At 49.1% G+C, this 20,091-nt stretch overlaps 1 protein-coding gene across 5 annotated transcripts; it reads right to left on the reverse strand.

Moving 5' to 3' along the window:
• Nucleotides 1–674: 674 nt before the first annotated feature.
• Nucleotides 675–19,952, reverse strand: PHOSPHO1 (phosphoethanolamine/phosphocholine phosphatase 1). 5 transcript variants are annotated; one of them, XM_081838216.1, is made up of 3 exons: nucleotides 19,807–19,952; nucleotides 3,321–3,452; nucleotides 675–1,518 (listed from the first exon to the last, which is right to left on the reverse strand). In XM_081838216.1, exons 2-3 carry the CDS (start codon nucleotides 3,363–3,365, stop codon nucleotides 757–759), a joined length of 807 nt encoding a protein of 268 aa, XP_081694342.1. In that variant the 5' UTR covers nucleotides 3,366–3,452; nucleotides 19,807–19,952; the 3' UTR covers nucleotides 675–756. The 5 variants fall into 5 exon arrangements, with proteins under 5 accessions (XP_081694342.1, XP_081694341.1, XP_081694343.1 ...); XM_081838215.1 differs by lacking the exon at nucleotides 19,807–19,952 and adding an exon at nucleotides 18,510–18,821; XM_081838217.1 differs by lacking the exon at nucleotides 19,807–19,952 and adding an exon at nucleotides 10,311–10,332.
• Between the last annotated feature and the right edge of the window lie 139 nt (nucleotides 19,953–20,091).

The raw sequence follows: 20,091 nt of genomic DNA on the forward strand, positions 1-20,091 counted from the left end.
CTTCCGATCCTGTTCGTTCCCCCTTCATTTTAGACACCAGCCTTTTCTGAGCAGCAGGAATACTGTACTCCTTGAAGAGGTTGTCTTGCCAGGAAAGGAAGGGGAGAGTAGAAAACATCATTCATAGGCTGCTTCAGCAAAAGTGCTTTCCCTTTTTGTTCCCGATGTGCTCAGCCAAAGTCAGGGAGTGGGGATGGAGCTATAGTCCTTCGGTTGTTGTTGGACCACAGCCCCAGCCCCCCAATTTAGATAAACAATTAAAGACAATTCTGACATCCTGTTAGATGGAGTAGGATCTGGAAATGTAATTTTTTTAAAAAAGGGTGTTTGTTAAGGGAAGGGGAGAAGAGCTATATTCAACACCCGTGAGCAGTCAAAATGCTTTGGTAGCGACAGAATTTCCCCATGCGCTAAGAGCGCTACTGAGAACCAGCCCGAGCGAAATGAGATGCGTGGGTTTAGCAAATGCAAAAGTATTTTGCTTTTGCTTTCCAAAAAGGCAATCAAAAATATTTAAAGTGTCCTGTCATCCACCCACCCTTCCTTCAACGGATTTCCTAACTGCATAGTGAGCCCTTATCTCTAGGTTGAAGGAAGGGGAGACCCAGAGACAAGAGATTTTGAGGTGGAGAAAGCCCAGAGAGAGAGAGAGAGAGAGAGCCTTAAGCCAAGCGTGAGAGAGCTGTGATGCTATAATCGTTCAGATCTTTCCAAACGAGAGCAGCTGTTTCCTCCCGCCAAAGGTCTCCCCCACCCTCAACATTTCTTCTTGAGAACTTCTTGAAGGTGACAAGAAATCTCTACGGCAGAGTCCCAGGGGACGACCGTGGCCTGGTAAGTCCCAGGCTGGCTTTTCACAGTCTCCTGGATGAGCTGGTGCATGGGGTAGCCTTTCCTAGGGAAGGCGACGTCGCTCGACTTCAGTGCAGTGGAAGGGCAGAAGTCATTGGCTCCGTCCCCGACGTAGAAGACACGGTCGAATCTGGCCCCTTCCTGTGCCCTCTCTGCCAGATATTCTGTCAGGATCTTGTGCTTACACATGTTGGCTGGGCAACGCTTGCAGTTGTGCGAGTGGTAAGGGCCCAAGGTGAAGTAGCCTCTCTTGTCAAAGCTTGAGGGGTTGCTGAAGATCTTACGGAAGAGGGGGTAGGCCCCGGCCGCCTTCAAGGCGCACTCGATGCCAAACATGTTGGCGTCGGAGATGAGGATGATCTCAAAGTGCTCCTGCTGCTTGGAGAGGAGCTGGAAGAGGTCGGCCATGCCGGGGGAGAGCGGGATCCTTTCGTAGGCCGCTTTGAAGTCGGCCATCTTGACCCCCTGGTCGCACATGTACTGCAGGACCCGCTGCATGTACTCATTGTAGAAACCCTCGCGGTACGTGCTGCGGATCGACTCCGGGAGCTGCTTCCCCGGAGCGGCCTGGAGGATGGACTCGTCGCTGTTTTCGTTCACGATGGTCTCGTCAAAGTCAAAGATGAGGAGGTATTTCTGGCCCTGCGTTACGGCCATAGCCCTATCCTGCAGCAAGAACAGAGGCGAGATCCATTAAGCAGAGTCCTGTTTGGGTGTGGCTTTCATTCGTTACTGCAAACGGACACAGAAGTACGTTCAAAGCACCTCCATGAAAGGAGAATCCACTACCTGAGGGGGGGTGTTCCACTCAATGTTAGAAACTCAGATATGTAATCTAGGTGCCAAATGGCTCCTTAAACCAAGGTTGCAGTCGCCAAAGCAGAAAGTCCGATTGCCATTTTGGGGCAATATGGCTCTAAAGTCTTTATTTTTCAAAGGATGGGCTGTGACTAATTATCAGTTAAACCTCTGGCTAATTCAGATGACAACCTTGAGCTAGGTTAAGAACTTGGAGAACTTACAAGCAGTCTAAAACATAGATTGACCTATTTTCCTTAATGGCGACTGCTCTTGCTCAGGCTGCACAGAAAAAGCATTTTGGTTCCTGAAATTCATTCTGATTGTGTGATATAACTGATCGCATTCTATGGGATGGGGTATTAAGTGTGTGAAAACAGTCTGGAACCAATGACCCCCAGAGGGTGGAGATGTCAGATGCTATCCTGGTGCCCGGGCACCTTCACTTGGTCGCAAGTGCTCAAAAGCCAGGTGCAAAATGCGCCTGGCTCCTAGCTAATTTCGAACACTGGTTCCACTGAGTTTTAAGTACCCATGGGCAGGGTTTTTTAAATCGACCCCCTGCCTTGTACATTCAATGTCTCTGACTACCAGCTCGCCTTTCATTTCCCAATGGAAACTCCGGTATGGAAAAAGCCTAAAAATTTGAGTGGGGAAGAACACGGGGCCCACAGGCCTGCCGAGTCAGCTACTTAGACAAAATCGCTACAGCCCGGTTGCCTCTTTGAGCATATCTTCCCAGCCATAATCTTTTCCCTCATGTTATCTTCAACTCTGACCGTTAAGAGGCTTAGCCTACAAGTAAAGGGGATCAGAGGTTTGCGTCCATCTTAATCCAGGCCGCGCTCCTTAGCGAGCAAGACGATTACTTGCCCTTGAAACCTGCATGCCAGTGCCCCAAAAGGACAACTGATGTGAGTCTGGGAAACTGGAGAATGAATACACTTGAGGTGGGTGGAAAGATGGCTTTAATTTGTGTGGGGATCTTTGTGTTGGGTGAGGATCTGTGTACGGCAGCTCGATACTGGATTTCCTAGAATTCAGCAGGAGTTATCACCATCTGGATTTTCACTGAGTTTTTAGAATTCAGTGAAAATCAAATAAATGATGATGGTAGGTTTTTAGTCCCCACAGAGCTTTGAAAACCCACAGAGCAAATCTTTTCTGGTGTCAAGGTGGTGAAGCCTCTGAGCCCCACCTGACTGACTGCCTCCCTCCCACACCATCACTCCAGCCTCGCTTCTCCTACCTCATCGACTTACCTGCATGCTTTGCTCTGCCATCGCACTACTTTATATAGATCCTGCCCGCCAATCAGAAATGAGGAATGCCAGCCAATGAAGAGACGGAGGCGTGGCCTAGAGGTTGCGGGCGGTAGAGGCAAAGTGGTTAAGCTAACAGACAGAGGCATCTTCAGCCAGAGTCGGACCAAGGCGTTTTCACCGCTGAAGTCCAAGCTAACCCCCCTCCACACACACAAAAATACACACACCTCCAGAGGCCCTGCTGCTACCAGGGCCAACCCTGGAGAAAGGAGCTCGCTTCGCCCTGCCTTCCAGCGACGGAGGCACAGGTTGGCTTGCGGCCCTCCGTGCAATGGCAACATCCAGGCTTTTGAGATCCTGATTCCCTGCAGCAGGAACAGCCCATTTCCGGAGATTCGTGCTCACCTTAAGAAAGCATTGCAGCCCGACACTTTCGAAGCACCTTCTCATCTTCAGTTCCTTAGTAGCCAACACGCTGCATCAACCGGGGTTATCTCTCTCTCTGCCTCTCTCTCTTTCCACAGAAAGGTCTCTTTGCTGCCAGAGAAACCACACACTGCCATTTTTGCCAGGGCCCATGCCTGTCCTGTTATTTCTTGTGAATAAGCTCCAGTTATTTCTTTAAAAGACAGCCTTGCTTTCGACATCTCTGTTTCAGTCCAATCAATAAATAAGGCTCCATGCACATCACACATGGAAAGCACATGGCTTCCTCGGAATAATTCTGGGAACTGTAGTCCCCCCCCCCCCGATACAGCACCTTTAACAAACTGCGGTTCCCAGGATTCTTGGTTGGGGAGTCATGTGACTTCAATCTACGGCATGTACGTGCCATAAATCTGGTGCAAATTGAAGCGCATGGGAGCTCAGGATGCAGAGAAGGTCTGGCTTCTCCATCACTGAGAGATCCTGGAGAGAGTCTGCCTTCTGGCAAAGCCATTTTGGAAGAGAGGAAGTGACTTCTTTCAAGGTAAGGAAGTATTGGTCCACCCTCAACTCTTTCTCCCACATTGCAAAACGCTTCCCACTCCCTACTGGTTCCTGGTAGCCATCAGAGACTACTGCAAGGGCATTTTTTATTTTTATTTTGCAGTCCCAGAACCGCATTTCCGTCGGGGGTGGGCTACCTTTGGGATACGGGGTGAAGCAATCAATGAAGTTGCCAGCTCTCTGTATTAGGATACATTAAAAACATGCAGAAGCCAGAGGGGTCTCTATACCCACCCAACCCTATTACAGTGGTACCTCAGGTTAAGAACTTAATTCGTTCTGGACGTCCGTTCTTAACCTGAAACTGTTCTTAACCTGAGGTACCACTTTAGCTAATGGGGCCTCCCGCTGCCGCTGCGCAATTTCTGTTCTCATCCTGAGGTAAAGTTCTTAACCCGAGGTACTATTTCTGGGTTAGTGGAGTCTGTAACCTGAAGCGTCTGTAACCCGAGGTACCACTGTACTGGCTTTGGCTACACAAATCAATAATATTCATATTCAAAATAATAGTCATTCACACCTCTCTACACCCGTCAATCACGGTATCATCATAGGATACATCCCGGCTAGGCAATGGCACTCAGGGAGGACATGGAATAAGGCCTGGAATCATAGAATTGTAGAGTCGGAAGGGACCCTCGAGGGTCACCTAGTCCAACCCCCTGCAATTCAGGAATCCCAGCTAAAGCATCCATGACAGATGGCCATCCAACTTCTGCTTAAGAAACCACTGCTGCCGAGCAGCTCTTACCGTCAGGAAGTTCTTCCCGAGGTTCAGTCGGAAATCGGAATCTCCTTTCTTGCACACTGAAGGCATTGGGTTCGAGTCCTACCCTCCAAAGCAGCCTCCCATCCCATTGTAGCCTCACATAATATATTGCCTCACAATCACATTGGGCAGCTAAGATTCTATATAAACCTGCATGGGCTGCTGGTTTGTTTCAGCCATGAACTCTTTCTTAAGAGATGGGCGCAATTGGCAGAAGAGAAAAGCGTCATCTTCTTTCGCTCCGCTGCCATCATGTGGCCAGAAAAGGTAAAAGAGCGAAATTCTAAGAAAATGCTTGATAACTCGTGGAACGTAACCGGCGGTTTGATCCACTGAGAGCACTCAAGCATACTTATAAAAATAGCAGGGAGGCAGATGTACAGAACAACAGTTTTAATGCTGGTTGTTGTCAGTCTGTCCCCTGCAAAGCTGCCTGCCTGTTTTCATTGTGTTCTTTTTTAAAAAAAGCCCTAGGTAGGTAAAGGGACCCCTGACCATTAGGTCCAGTCGTGACCGACTCTGGGGTTGTGGTGCTCATCTCGCTTTATTGGCTGAGGGAGCCGGTGTACAGCTTCCGGGTCATGTGGCCAGCATGACTAAGCTGCTTCTGGCAAACCAGAGCAGCACACGGAAATGCCATTAGGCCGTGTTTTCTCTTCATTGTATTTGTTTTAATCACAGATGCTTGGAAAGGGCAGAATGCTAATTTAATAAACAAAATAAACATACTGAGGACGCCAGATTTGTGCAGGAAAAACTGAAGTGGATGATTAATTTTTTAATCCTCAAATTCATATGCTATTAACTCATCAAGCAGATTAACAGATATGTTGTGCCCAGTTTGTGGTCTGGAGCAAACCTGAAACTGACTCTGCTCTCACCTTAAATAAATAAATAAATAAATAAATAAATAAATAGTAATACTATTTTGGGCGGCTCACAAAAGAATATTAAAAACATGATAAAACATCAAACATTAAAAACTTCTCTAAACAGGGCTGCCTTCAGATGTCTTCTGAAAGTCAGATAGTTGTTTATTTCCTTGACATCTGATGGGAGGGGGTTCCACAGGGCGGGCACCACTACCGAGAAGGCCCTCTGCCTGGTTCCTTGTAACCTCAATTCTCGGTGTCTGAGGGACACTGAGGACCTTGGAGCTGGAGCTGGACCTCAGCATCCTGGCTGAACGATGGGGGAGGAGACGCTTCTTCAGGTAAAGACTTGCAACAGGTAGTCCGGAGAGGTTAAAGGCTTTGCTGGTCACTGCAATGTAAACTTATGCTCCGGCACAGTCTAAGAAGCAATGCCTGTTTGGAGTGAGGAGGGCTGAATTCTATGAATGAATGAATGAATGAATGGGATCCATTTGTCCCCAGACCCCTGCTTTTCTGCCACATCCCTCAAAGCTACGGTTCAAAACCCCAAACACACAGAAGCCTCTGAAAAATTGCTAGCTTAAATCCCACTGCTGGGACACACAGACGGCGAATCTCTGCTCCAGCAGATGGCAAAGTCCTAGCGCTGCTCTGGGCCGGAGAGCACTTTCCTTTTCACAGGATGTTCCCTGTCCTAGGCTGCCCCCGGCTTGGCAAGCTCGGTGCGGAACATGTGGGATGTGCCGAGTCAGCAGTGCCACATGCTACCAATTAAGCACAGCGAGACGTGGCACCTCTTGAGCGATGGTTCATGATTTGTGTTTTGTTTTTAAAAATTATTTTTGGGGACAACCTAAGCTGGTCAGATTCTTGGGACTGGGCTATGCCACAGGCAGGCAGCCGTCTGTGTGCAGATCCATTTATACCTTGCTGCAACAGAAGGCAGAATTCAGAGAACTAGTAAATGGCCCGATGCGGGACATCTTTGGGTGTGGGTGCCCATATTGCACAGCCCCATAGGATGCCAGTAAGGCAGGTATGTCCAAAAGTACATTTCGGGGACACAATCCGTGGCAGTATATGTCCTGGGGTAAAATTGTTAAAAAGCTCAACCACTTCAATCCTACAAAAGCTCAAGAACTTTGAGGTAAACTTCAATCCTAAAAGGGATGCGGGTGGCGCTGTGGTCTAAACCACTGAGCCTCTTGGGCTTGCTGATCAGAAGGTCAGCGGTTTGAATCCCTGTGACGGGGTGAGCTCCTGTTGCTCGGTCCCAGCTCCTGCCAACCTAGCAGTTTGAAAGCACGCCAGTGCAAGTAGATAAATAGGTACCGCTCTAGAGGGAAGGTAAACAGCGTTTCCGTGTGCTGCTCTGATTCGCCAGAAGTGGCTTAGTCATGCTGGCCACATGACCCGGAAGCTGTCTGCGGACAAACGCTGGCTCCCTCGGCCTATAGAGCGAGATGAGCGCGCAACCCCAGAGTCGTCCGCGACTGGACCTTACGGTCAGGAGTACCTTTACTGAGCTAGATGGCAGTATATGTCCTGGGGTAAAATTGTAAAAAAGCCCAACAACTTCAATCCTAAAAAAAAAGCCCAACAACTTTGGTCGGCCCTCACTTCATCAAATCTGGCCCTCTTTGAAAAAAGTTTGGAGACCCCTGCAGTAAGGGAAGGTGGACCAGTGTTAATACTGCTCTCGCCCACCCCCAAGTGCAGTGCTTCTGAATAGCAGTCATTTGCTTATATGGAATAAAATTTTAAAGGGGTGCATTTGAGGATAACATTGCACGATTATCCAACCCGACCCAAAGCCCCGTCGGTTAAAGCGTGGTGCTGGTAACACCAAGGCTGCAGGTCGGATTCCCATATGGGACAGCTGCATATTCCTGCATTGCACAGAGTTGGACTCGAAGATCCTCAGGTCTCTACAATTCTATGATTCTATAATAGGCTTCCTCAACCTCGGCCCTCCAGATGTTCTGAAACTACAATTCCCATCATCCCTGACCACTGGTCTGGGTAGCTAGGGATCATGGGAGTTGTAGGCCAAAAACATCTAGAGGGTCGAGGTTGAGGAAGCCTGTTCTATAACATCCCTCATGCACTGCACTGGGGCACTTCTGTGGAGGAATGAGCAGAACAACCAGGATCTACTAGCAGATTTCTGCGCAGTTTGCAGTTGATTGATGGGGATTTCTGACTCCTTGTTGTTCAGCCATAGCTATGACAACATTACTCTTCCCCTCTCCATCAAACGATCGTAACGGGGGCGTGGGAGCAGAGGCAGCTGACGGTTTCTAGGAACAGATTTGGGTAAACTCAGGTCACAGTTGCCACACTCAAAACAAATCCCTGTGCTCAGCAGATGCTCAGAAGCACTATTCTTTCATTCTAAAAGTGTACACCTTTTGCAAGTGGGTGGATCTCTCGGTTTTAGTCACACCAAAAGTACAGTGGTACCTTGGGTTAAGAACTTAATTTGTTCCAGAGGTCCTTTCTTAACCTGAAACTGTTCTTAACCTGAGGTACCACTTTAGCTAATGGGGCCTCCCGCTGCTGCTGCGGCGTGATTTCTGTTCTCATCCTGAAGCAAAGTTCTTAACCTGAGGTACTATTTCTGGGTTAGCGGAGTCTGTAACCTGAAGCGTATGTAACCTGAAGCATCTGTAACCCGAGGTACCACTGTAGATCCTGCAAGCTAGTGTGCCTGGGAAATGAAAGCCACTAAATTTAAGTCACAGTACGATCCACCTTGTTTTAAAGAAACACCTACCCTATCCCTCTCCAAAAGGCTGAAAGGGCACACAACCACAAGCCTCCGATGAATGAGACAAGCGCAGGGGAAATCTCGGAAACCACCACTGCGCAGGAAACACAATCCTCTCCCTGACTAATAAAATAAAGGGGAGGCATGGGGGAAGAGAAGCAGGTGACTGAGAAGTAAAACAAAAACGGGGCTTCCCCTCAAATACCTGAACATTTAAGTTCCACTGAAGGTGAGGGTTGGACACAGCTTCTCACAGGCAAACCCAACACCATCAACGCTGTCCCACCACTCTGACGCTCTGCCTGCAGAGACCTTTTCCCATTCCTGCACCTGCAAGGCTTGTCATACGACAAAACAGGACCAGTCACGTTCTCGGAGCATCAAAAGCACAGTTAAAAAGCAGGCAAACACGCCGCAGCCTTGCTAAGGCAGCTCAGCTTGCTCCCTTTGCCTATTCCAGCAAGTCTGAATCTGGTTGGTCAAAGTAAAGAGATAAAGGAGCCTAGCAACTACAGGAATCCTTGTCCTGCAAATGGTTAGAGAGCAGGGGCCTCTCTGTTTGGTTTGCAGATTTCTGGGGATGCAGATTTGAGACAGCTTCTAATTTCATGCCACTGCCCAATATTTCATTTCTAACTTGCACACATTTCGTTTTATGGATGTGCATCGGGCATTTGTGAAAGGCCTCATTTCACGATGCAACCAGTGTTGGAAACTCATACAGTGGTACCTTGGGTTAAGTACTTAATTCATTCCGGAGGTCTGTTCTTAACCTGAAACTGTTCTTAACCTGAAGCACCACTTTAGCTAATGGGGCCTCCCGCTGCCGCTGCGCCGCCGCCGCGCAATTTCTGTTCTCATTCTGAAGCAAAGTTCTTAACCCGAGGTACTATTGCTGGGTTAGCGGAGTCTGTAACCTGAAGCGTATGTAACCTGAAGCGTACGTAACCTGAGGTACCACTGTATTTGGCTAATTGTGAAGTGGCATCTTAAGCCTAAGTTACGGTCACTGCAACGGAACGTCTAGGTGCCTTTTTGGGATCAGATTATTTATTTATTTATTTATTTATTTATTTATTTATTTATTTATTTATTTTCTTTATTTTCATTTCTGTACCGCTTTGTATTTTGAAGAAAAACACTGCACAGCGGTTTACAACACATTAAAAACCAAATACAGGCAACTCCCCATTTGCACAGAGGTTGCATTCTGGGTCATTACTCTGTGTGGCCCCGGGGTTCTGCGTCAAAGCATTCTTGCGCAGTGGCGTAGCGTGGGTTGTCAGCACCTGGGGCAAGGCAAGTAATTTGCGCCCCCTAACCCATGGATTTGCGCCCCCTAACCCGTGGATTTGCGCCCCCTAACCCTAACCCCCAGATGTTGAGCCTGGTGCGGCCGGCCCCCCCTGCACCCCCCACGCTACGCCACTGTTCTTGCGGCTCACTTGGTCTAAGAGGTTGGACAGCCCTGATCTAGAAGACCACAGGTTCACTAGCTGGTGTAGTGAGGGTTGTAACGAAAGTAGGCCAAGTGTATGGCATACTATGTTCCCTGCCAACACACCCAAAAGGGAAGTAAAATCAAACACCCTCCCAACTCTGCAGATGCAGGAAGTTTGGGTAGAGGGTGTGCGATGCTCCCATGGTCTTAGAGCAAAGGCTACGGTGGAGGCGGCACTTGAACACAGGTCTCCCATGACCCTGATCCAAAGCTGCAATAGCTCCGTCTTCTTTTCGACTTGCAAGGGTGGAATCTGAACTTTCCAGCCAGGGCAAAGGCAGCTCAGGGACAGCCTCTTCCCTAAAGCAGCCTTCCTTCCTTGAGATTCCTCCACATGCCTCTGCAACGAGGTCTTATTGATTTGCAGAAGGAAAGGGCCATTCGGTGTGCAAATAGCACAAGCATGCCTCTCCTTGGGCAATGCCGCCAAAAGCACTCAGAACATTTCAAAATACCTTCCTCCCCAAAGAGGCATTTGCGGCTTCCCTACCTCTGTCACTGGCGAAAGGCTGGAGAGGAATACAATGTTTGTGTCCCTGCTTAACCTCCCTGCTGAGAAACTCCAAGCACAGCCTAAACATCGGAGAACTGTTCTCTGGAGCACAGCTGAGTCATGCTAATATTTGGCACATCCAGCAGCAGCAGCACTGGGGCTGGGGGAAGGGAGATAAGACATCACAACAGAGTTTTCCAGAGAATGAATCAACGATTCCCTGGGCAAGGGAAGGAAAGGGGGGATATCTAAACACGAGCCAGGACAAATATTCTGTTCCAATTCTCAGCTAGCCTGGGGCAGCGATGGGGACCCTCTGCCCCTGCCCCCAACTCATACCCTTCAACATTAATCTGATGAAAATAGGGGTGCCCTATTCCTTATTTAGGGACGCGGGTTGCTCGGTCCCTGCTCCTGCCAACCTAGCAGTTCGAAAGCACATTAAAGTGCAAGTAGATAAATAGGTACCACTCTGGCGGGAAGGTAAACGGCGTTTCCATGTGCTGCTCTGGTTTCGCCAGAAGCGGCTTAGTCATGCTGGCCACATGACCCGGAAAAACTGTCTGCGGACAAACGTCGGCTCCCTCGGCCTGTAAAACGAGATGAGCGCCGCAACCCCAGAAATGATTGCGACTGGACTTAACTGTCAGGGGTCCTTTACCTTTTTATTCCTTATTTATTAGCCCACCCATCTGACTGGGTTGCCCCAGCCACTTTGGTCGGCTTCCAACATATATACAAACACAAGAAAACATTTAAAAACTCCCCCATGCAGGGCTGCCTTCAGATGTCTTCTAAAGGTTCTATAGTCACTTATCACCTTGGCTCGGGGGTGTGTGTGTGTGTGTGTGTCGCTTAACTCCATACCCTCCAATGAAAATAGGGACTTAACGTTCTACCATACCCTCCAGCAATTCCCCAATGAAAACAGGGACGTCCTAAGGAAAAGCGGGACATTCCAGGGTCAAGTTAACAACAGCAACAATACAATTTTATTATTTATACCCCGCCCATCTGGCTAGGTTTCCCCAGCTACTCTGGGTGGCTTACAGAATATATATTCAGAATATTAACGGGACGGCTCCTGTAAATCCAGGACTGTCCCTGGAAAACAGGGACGCTTGGAGGGTCTGCCGACTCCAGTTCCCATCAGCCCCAGCCAGTATGACCAAGGGTTGGCAGCTCAACAACATCTCCATCCCTGTCCTTGGGGACCGCAGAGCCGGTAGAGGGAAGCAGGTGCTGGCCTTTGCCAATCAGAGCAGAGGTGGGGAACCCCAGGCCAAAAGTGGGGCTCCCCCCAGGCCTCTGTGTGGCCCTCAGAACTCTCCCAAGGTCTCACCCCTCACCAGCCCTGCTCCTGAAGCCAAGCCCTTTTTTGTTTGCCTTGTGCGTGTCCTCGAAGGAGGATAATGATGCCTCTGTCGTGGGTGGAGGATAAAGAGGGCACGGCGAGGGTGTGGAAACCAGCCACGAGATACATGTAATTTTATTGGTCTGCCCATTTTTTCCAGCGGCCCAGCAGGGAATGCAGCCTGTGGTCTGAAAACAATGCTTCCCCACCCCTGGGTTAGAAAGAGCCAAGGCTGCTGGGTCGCTTCCACCCAAGCAAAGCGTCCAGGGAGTTTAAGAGCAGCCTGGCTCCAACCAGGTGCCAACCGTCTGTTTTACAGCTCGCACCTTTGCTCTTGACATTGTCAGACTGATCTCCCTCCACCTTTGGCCTCCACTTCTCCTCTTCCCTTTATCGCTCATCTATTTAAGTTTGTAGATCTCAGGGCAGAGGCCTGCTTCTCACTTTATTATTATTATTGTGACTGATGTGAGCAGTGTGGTCTAGTGGTTATAGAGAGTTGGATCAGGGTCTGGGGAAGAGAAGGGTTCAAATCCCCACTCAGTGATTAAGCTCAACTAGGATGATATTGGGGCCAGTCACTCACTTTCTGCCTAAATCTACCTTGCAGGGTGGTGGTTGTTGTTGTGAGGACAAAATGGGGAGGAGAAATGTGCATGCCACCTCAAGCTCCTTGGAGGAGAGGTGAGATATAAATGCAATATATTAAGTAAACTTTGGGAAACAGTCAAAATAAATAAAAAATGTCCAGTAGCACCTTAGAGACCAACTAAATGTGTTTTGGGTATAAGCTTTCAAAAGTTTATACAGTGGTACCTCGGGTTACATACGCTTCAGGTTACATATGCTTCAGGTTACATACGCTTCAGGTTACAGACTCCGCTCACCCAGAAATAGTGCTTCAGGTTAAGAACATTGCTTCAGGATGAGAACAGAAATCGTGCTCCGGTGGTGCGGCGGCAGCAGGAGGCCCCATTAGCTAAAGTGGTGCTTCAGGTTAAGAACAGTTTCAGGTTAAGAACGGACCTCCGGAACGAATTAAGTACTTAACCCGAGGTACCACTGTACCCGGAACAAACTTAGTTGGTCTCTAAGGTGCTACTAGACAATTTTTTATTTATTTCGACTGCGTCAGACCAACACGGCTACCTACCTGAATTTGGGAAACAGTATTTGTCTGAAACGTGGAATGTACGTATTTTTGTATATGAAATAAAGTAATCAGTCATGGCTATATAAGGAACCTCTGTGCTCAGCTGCGGAATAAAACGAAAAGCAAATCTGGCAATCTTAGTGATTGTCATCTCTCTTCCAAAAACTGATCAGAGCTTAATAAGTCTTCCTTGTTTTCTTTCAAGCCATTCATGATGTGCGCACCCCCCCCCCCCGCATGACGATAGCTCTGCTACCAAAATATGTGAGCAGCAGATTAGCTCTACGTGGGGCTAGCTTTGAAGGTGACTCGGAAACTGCAATTAATCCAGAATGCGGCAGCTAGACTGGTGATTGGGAGTGGCCGCTAAGACCATATAACATCGGTCTTCAATGACCTACGCTGGCTCCCAGTACGTTTCCGAGCACAATTCAAAGTGTTGGTGCTGACCTTTAAAGCCCTAAATGGCCTCAGCCCAGTATACCTGAAGGAGCATCTCCACCCCCATCGTTCTGCCTTCTGGCGGTTTCCTCGCTGCGAGAAGTGAGGTTACTGGGAACCAGGCAGAGGGCCTTCTTGGTAGTGGCGCCTGCCCTGTGGAACGCCCTCCCAGCAGAAGTCAAGGCAATAAACAACTATTTTACTTTTACAAGACAACTGAAGGCAGCCCTGTTTAAGTAAGTTTTTAATGTCTGATGCTCTATTGTTTTTATTATTTGGTTGGAAGCTGCCCAGAGTGGCTGGGGAAACCCAGCCAGATGGGAGGGGTATAAAATAATAATAATAATAATAATAATAATAATAATAATAATGATGATGATGATGATGATGATGTACAACAACGATGGCTAAGTTAGGTCAGAGAGGACCAGATAATCCACAGGGTCCCTTCCAACTCTATGACCTGCACGGAGACGAGACACAATGTTTATCCTCAGCAACTGTTACTCGGTGACATACCATCCCTGAACAAGGGGGTTTGTATGAATGGCTGTCCCCCAATATAAAAACATTCCCTCCATGCAGAAAACGAGCATTTCAGGACTCCCAGACTTCCTCTCTGCCGTGCTAGCTTCCTATATGGAGGGAATACTTGCGTACGGTGGAGTATCCATCCAATTCGTGCCAGAAATGGTCAGAAAACTGCCCTTGGTCGTACCAGAGTAATGACACACCGAAAACTGGCCCGATAGCTAAATGTCTTTTCTTTCTGCACAGCCCCTCTCTGCGTATAAAGCAACTTACAATCGTTGCCCAATTTATCGTTCTCAATAACCCTGTGAGGTAGGACAAAAAAGGCAATCACTTCTGCACCGTGTCACCCGCAATCCTCAACCGGGGTTGCCACGTCCATCCAGTTACAGCAAAAAAATTCAGGCATTCCTCCATGTTAAGGAGAACTGCACTGAGCTTTGGAGAGGCTTTATTTTAAACGGAATGCCTTTAATTTAGAGGAGAGGCATTTAGGTAGATTCTAAATTTAGCCTTCTCTGTTTTTCTTTGAAGAAGCTGGTCTGTTCTAAAATCCCTTCTTTTCCACACTGACAGGATAAACATATCGCTTGCCTAATGGCAGCTGGTCTGTAGGAGTCCCCCCAGAAAGGAAAAACACCTGACCAGGAGGTTGGGGGGGGGATGGAAGAGAGAAGGCCAAGAAGGACAAACAAAAAAGAAAATTATTAGGGAATGAAATAAAACTCTGTGTGGAGAAACCTCTTATTTGTATTGGAAGGCTCTACATCCAGCAAATAAAACAGCACGCTTGTTTGGAGAGGATCTCCGGGATTGCTATATTTGAAGGCGTCTAAACCACGATTTCCAAACATGCCCTACATTCGGAGTTACTCTCTCCTTGCAACAGAAGGCTCAGAGAATGTGGGTGTTGAGAACTTTGCATGGGGAGGAAGAAGGGAAGGGCAGGAAAATGGGTAAGGTAATTGGGCGAGAAGCTTAAGAGCAACTGACGAATGGGGAAGTCAAAGCCGGGATACCAGAAAGATGAGTGCAATCTTTTATCGGTATGCAGGGGCAAGAGGTATGAGGAACACACAGCATTTTAGGGTGGTGTGGGTGCGTACATGTGGATAAACGTTTCAGCGAAGGGTTTGAGCAAAGCAGCTGTGTCCATGTGCATTCGGGAATGAGGAAGAGCGCTCAAGATAAGACAGGGACTTTTGCCAAGAGGTACAACTCTTTTGGTGCAACAGCCTATAATCTCGCCTCCTTAACTCTGCTTGCAGTTACTTTGATTTCTGAGAACCCGAGTTTCTAAGCTTTCAAAATGGGAACGATCTGAAGATGCAGAGGCAATGATTGGTGAATTTTTTAAGGAGGGCAGGGGGTGCTGAGCAGGGTTTCCAATAGCCTAGGTTTCAGTGCCTTGTATAACTTTAGGGCTGGGGAACATCTGGCCCTCCAGATGTTGCCGCACTGCAGCTTTAATCATCCCTGGCCATTACCTGGAGGGCCACAGGTTCCCCATATCGGCTTTAGATCCTGCCTTAAGAAAGACTAATGTAAACTAGAGTAAAGGGACCCCTGACCATTAGGTCCAGTCATGGCCGACTCTGGGGTTGCGGCGCTCATTTCGTTTTATTGGCTGAGGGAGCCGGCGTACAGCTTCCGGGTCATGTGGCCAGCATGACTAAGCCGCTTCTGGCAAACCAGAGTGGCACACGGAAACGCCGTTTATCTTCCCGCCGGAGCGGTACCTGTTTATCTACTTGCACTTTGACGTGCTTTCGAACTGCTAGGTTGGCAGGAGCAGGGACCAAGCAACGGGAGCTCACCCCGTCGTGGGGATTCGATCCGCCGACCTTCTGATCGGCAAGCCCTTGGCTCTGTGGTTTAACCCACAGCACCACTGCGTCCAAGAAACTAGAGTACACAATTGCATAATTTGCATGAGGGGACCCCCACCATATACTGAGGGAAGAAGGCAGAGCACACACAATCCTGCTCATGGCACAAGGACCAAGCTGGAAATCTGCTTCTACTTGCAGTTACCACAAGACAAACATGACCTTGAAGATGTCCCCCTTCCCCCTGGAATTGCTAAGGTTAGGCCTTGCACTTACAATTTCAGGGGCACGACAAAATTGCTCTCCAGTGCTGCTGGCCCTAAAAGAATCGGCGTGGCCCTGGGAGGGTGTTGGGTTCAAGCCACTCCTCTCTTTGCCTCAGTTCTGTCTCTGTAGAATGGGAATAATAGTCCCGTGTAGCACATTTCTGAGACAGGCAAGGCTTGTAACATACAGTCGTACCTTGGTTCTCAAACGCCATGTGACTCGAACATTTTGGCTCCTGAACGCCGCAAACCCAGAAGCAAGTATTCCGGTTTGCAATCTTTTTTTGGAAGCTGAACGTCCAACACGGCTTCCAGTTGAGTGCAGGAAGCCACGCCTTGGTTTTCGGAAGTCGAATGGACTTCCAGAACGGATTCCGTTCGAGAACCAAGGTACGGTTATATTGTAAACTGCATGCAAGCCATCTGCCTTGCAGGAACATTTTACACTGCCTTGTACCAAGTTAGATCATTGTGTCCATCTAATGCACGACTTGCCTGCTCTGACTGCGAGGGATTCTCCAGTACAGTCGTACCTCGGGTTACAGACGCTTCAGGTTACAGACTCCGCTAACCCAGAAATAGTACCTCGGGTAAGAACTTTGCTTCAGGACGAGAACAGAAATCGCGCCGCAGTGGCAGCGGGAAGCCCCATTTGCTAAAGTGGTACCTCAGGTTAAGAACAGTTTCAGGTTATGAATGGACCTCCGGAATGAATTAAGTACCACTGTATTTCAGACACGAGTCACTCCTACCTGGAGATTGAAGCTGAAACTTTGGCCTACAGATGTTCAACCACTGAACTCAGTACAATCCATGCAAAGCACCCTCAGCTGCCTGTCACATCAAAAGGCATTGCCTTGCTTCCTTAAAAGCATTCCGAGAGACAGACCTCCAGCTCAGTATCTCAAAGACTCCTTCAAATCCCAGATCCATCCAAGTCTCTTGGATTAAGTATGAAGCTTCCTGGATCTGCTTGCCCTAGTACAGCCCGCGGACTGGCACTTCAAACGGGCACTGGCAGCAATGTTGTCTCCTTGGCCCCCCTCAAACAACTTTCTACCCTGGCTCTCTTGGAGTAAAACCCCCAAAGCCTCTTTGCATCTTTGGAGCCCGCAAAGATCTCAGTGCCTAGCTCAGAAGGTGCTATGACCACTGCTGTGTATTTGTTGCAGTTACATCCTGTCTTTGTTCCTATGGGGGGGGAAATCAGCCTATGCCCAGGTTGGGTCCCCAGGCAGCCTTCCAACCAAACAAACACAGACAAGCCAGATCTTTGGCAAGGCTGCTGTGTCATGAGCCTCCAGACGATGTCCTGGGGTGATAAGCAACTTCTGGCCTCCCATTCTAATGCTGGCAGTCGCAGGGAGCCTTCCTGCCCTGGAATAAAATATCGGGGGGGGGGGGGGAGGTAAGCCCCGCCATCGATCACATGACGTGGTGCACAGACACAATTTGAATGGCAATGCCCATCAACTTGGGGCAGTGGTGGCGGCGGTGGCAGCCCGCTCAAATATTTTAGGAGTTCGCTCCTATGCTGCCCCTATTAGGTAAGACAGCTTGCCTAGTCCTTCCCCATCTCTGAGATCCTGCATAATGCACTCGCCCCACCCCAAATGGGACAGTGGAATCAAAGAGGCGGCAGCTTTCATGTACTCACAGAATGCAAAACAAGAACAGCATTAAAAAATAAATACAGTGGTACCTCGGGTTACGTATGCTTCAGGTTACAGACTCCGCTAACCCAGAAATAGTAGCTCGGGTTAAGAACTTCGCTTCAGGATGAGAACAGAAATCGTGCTCTGGCAGCAGCAGGAGGCCCCATTAGCTAAAGTGGTGCTTCAGGTTAAGAACAGTTTCAGGTTAAGAACGGACCTCCGGAACAAATTAAGTACTTAACCTGAGGTACCCCTGTAAATCAAAAACCTACTACAAGGAAAAGTCACTTCCTCCCCACCAAAACAAGTGGTGGGTGCTTGGATGCCAGGTGGTTTTTGGAATAGGACGGTGTGAAGGGAAGGCAGCTTTTCTAGGCATACCTGTGTCCTTGCCTTGGGCACAATGCACACCTTTGCATCCTTAAATGACCTCCCTGGATCATCGCCACCTCTCTTCCCACAACCCTCCTTTCGTCTAACACTCCAGTAATCAGCATCTGGAGGGGGAAATTCTTCCTAAGTGCAAAGGGCTGCTGTTTTATAAGGCAGAACAACATAAATGGACCACAGATCTTTAATGGCTAAGGTTATATATAACCTCTCCTTCCTCTGATCCCATCAAAGAGCTGGGAACAACGCCCCCCCCCAATTAACTCTTCATCACTTACTTATCCACATGACATCTCACAGCTACACTTATCATCTATAAGCCTACCCATCCCCAAACTTCTGCAAAACTGCTGCCCCCCTCGCCCCAAGTCTACTGCTTCCCAAGATCTCCTCTGCCACTCAACGCTACTCGGATTCCGCCTCCCCATCAGCACCCTCCTGCCCGCCACCCCCAGGGTCCCGGGCCCCATCCACTTTCTCTTGTGTCCCTTTTGCCCTTGGCCAGATCTCAGCTCAACTCTCCTCGTCTCTCTCAACTCTCTTCCTCTCCCCGTCACCCCAAGTGCGGCAGACTCACGTGCGCTCTTGGACCGGACCCCAGCCGTCAAGCGGCAGATCCCTAGTTTCGCTTCACACTTCCAACTTTGCTCCCTGCATCGCTCTCCATGGGGAAAAAAAAACAGCTTTCCCCTTCTCTCTCCCTGGCCAGCTTCCTTTTGAACGCCGAGGGCCGGCGGAGAGCTGATCATTCCACCCCTCCCCTCCTTTTTTTTTTTTTTTAAAGGAGGGTTGGGGTGGAGGAGTTGGGGGGAGAAAGCGGCCCCCGGGTTCCTCCTTTTGCTTCCCCCTCCCCACCCGCACCAACCCAGCAGAGAATCCCGGGTCTCTGGAAAGAGACGGAAACTAAGCCCGGCGCTTGCTACATAGGACAACCGCAGTCCCCGCACGTCACAAGAGAGGCAGCCAATGGCAGCGGCTCCTGGGCAGAGATCAAAAGAGGAGACGCCGCAACGGAGAAAGTGCATCCCGGAGCGCGCGCGCGCCCTCCTCCACGCCGAGGGGAGACACTTCGGCCAAGCAAGGGGGGGGGGGATAATCCCCGTAAAGTTTGCGCCCTGGTCCCCGTTGCATGGGTGCAGCCAGGATTTATGTTGGCAAGGGGAGGAGATGGGGGGCTGGCAGGACACCCACCTGTCACCATCCTCTATCCAGTGGTCCCCAAACTTTTCTCAGCCCACTGCCCCCTTGGTTCCATAAACTCATCCCCTGTGGCCCATAGAAAGCATTCTGAACGGCAGTTTGCATGATCCACCGAGGAAGCTATTGATAGCCCAAGAAAACTCGAAAAGGCAACGATTCATTAGCGCATACATTCAAAATCCAGTAAAAACTGTTTTGAGTCAGCAAAACTTGATCCACTGATGCCAGCTTTTCAAAGCCTGATAGTCATTTACACGACCCCCAGCGGCACCCCCCCCCCCCGGTGCCTAGTGCCTCCTAGGTAATCCACACACCCACACACCCCGGAGGCAGTAACTACTTTGGGAACTACTGGTCTAGCAGATTCAGAATGAAATGTCTCAACAACAGTTGCTTAAAATTCATTTCTTTTGACCCCAAGTGCTCAGAAAAATCTGTCAAAACCGTTCTACAATCTCTACTTTTAGCTAAGTATTTTAATGTATTTGCTTGATTTAAGTGTGGGGCAGCTGCCCCTCCCACCCCCCCTTTTTTTTTTTGCATTCACGCTTTTTAACTTAATCGCCACAACCGGTTCAAGAGGCCGAGATGGCGCTTGGAGCCTAATGCCTCCCAAAGGAAAGTGCCGGCAAACGTGTTTTAAAGGGGGAAGAGGGAAGCAGAAGACCACCTACCTGTACCTGTGCCATCCTGAGGGTAAAAGCCACATGCAATGGGTAGGACCAGAGTGCAAAAGGTGCTCCTAATCGAGTCATCGTCACCTGCCCTGAGCCAGCCCTATATTCTCAGCGGTAGCTGCACAAGGCGACGCCATGCATTCCCAGCAGAAATCACCCCCAGGGTGAAGGAAGATGTTTCTGATAATTATCTCCTTCCGCATTATTAGGGCGCCGCCTCGCTATCTGGTCAGGTGAAATGCAAAACAACCCTTCCCTGCAGAACAACTGCTGGAATTCTGC

This window comes from Podarcis erhardii (assembly GCF_964252035.2).
Source record: "Podarcis erhardii genome assembly, chromosome: 13".
Classification (NCBI taxonomy): Eukaryota; Metazoa; Chordata; class Lepidosauria; order Squamata; family Lacertidae; genus Podarcis; species Podarcis erhardii.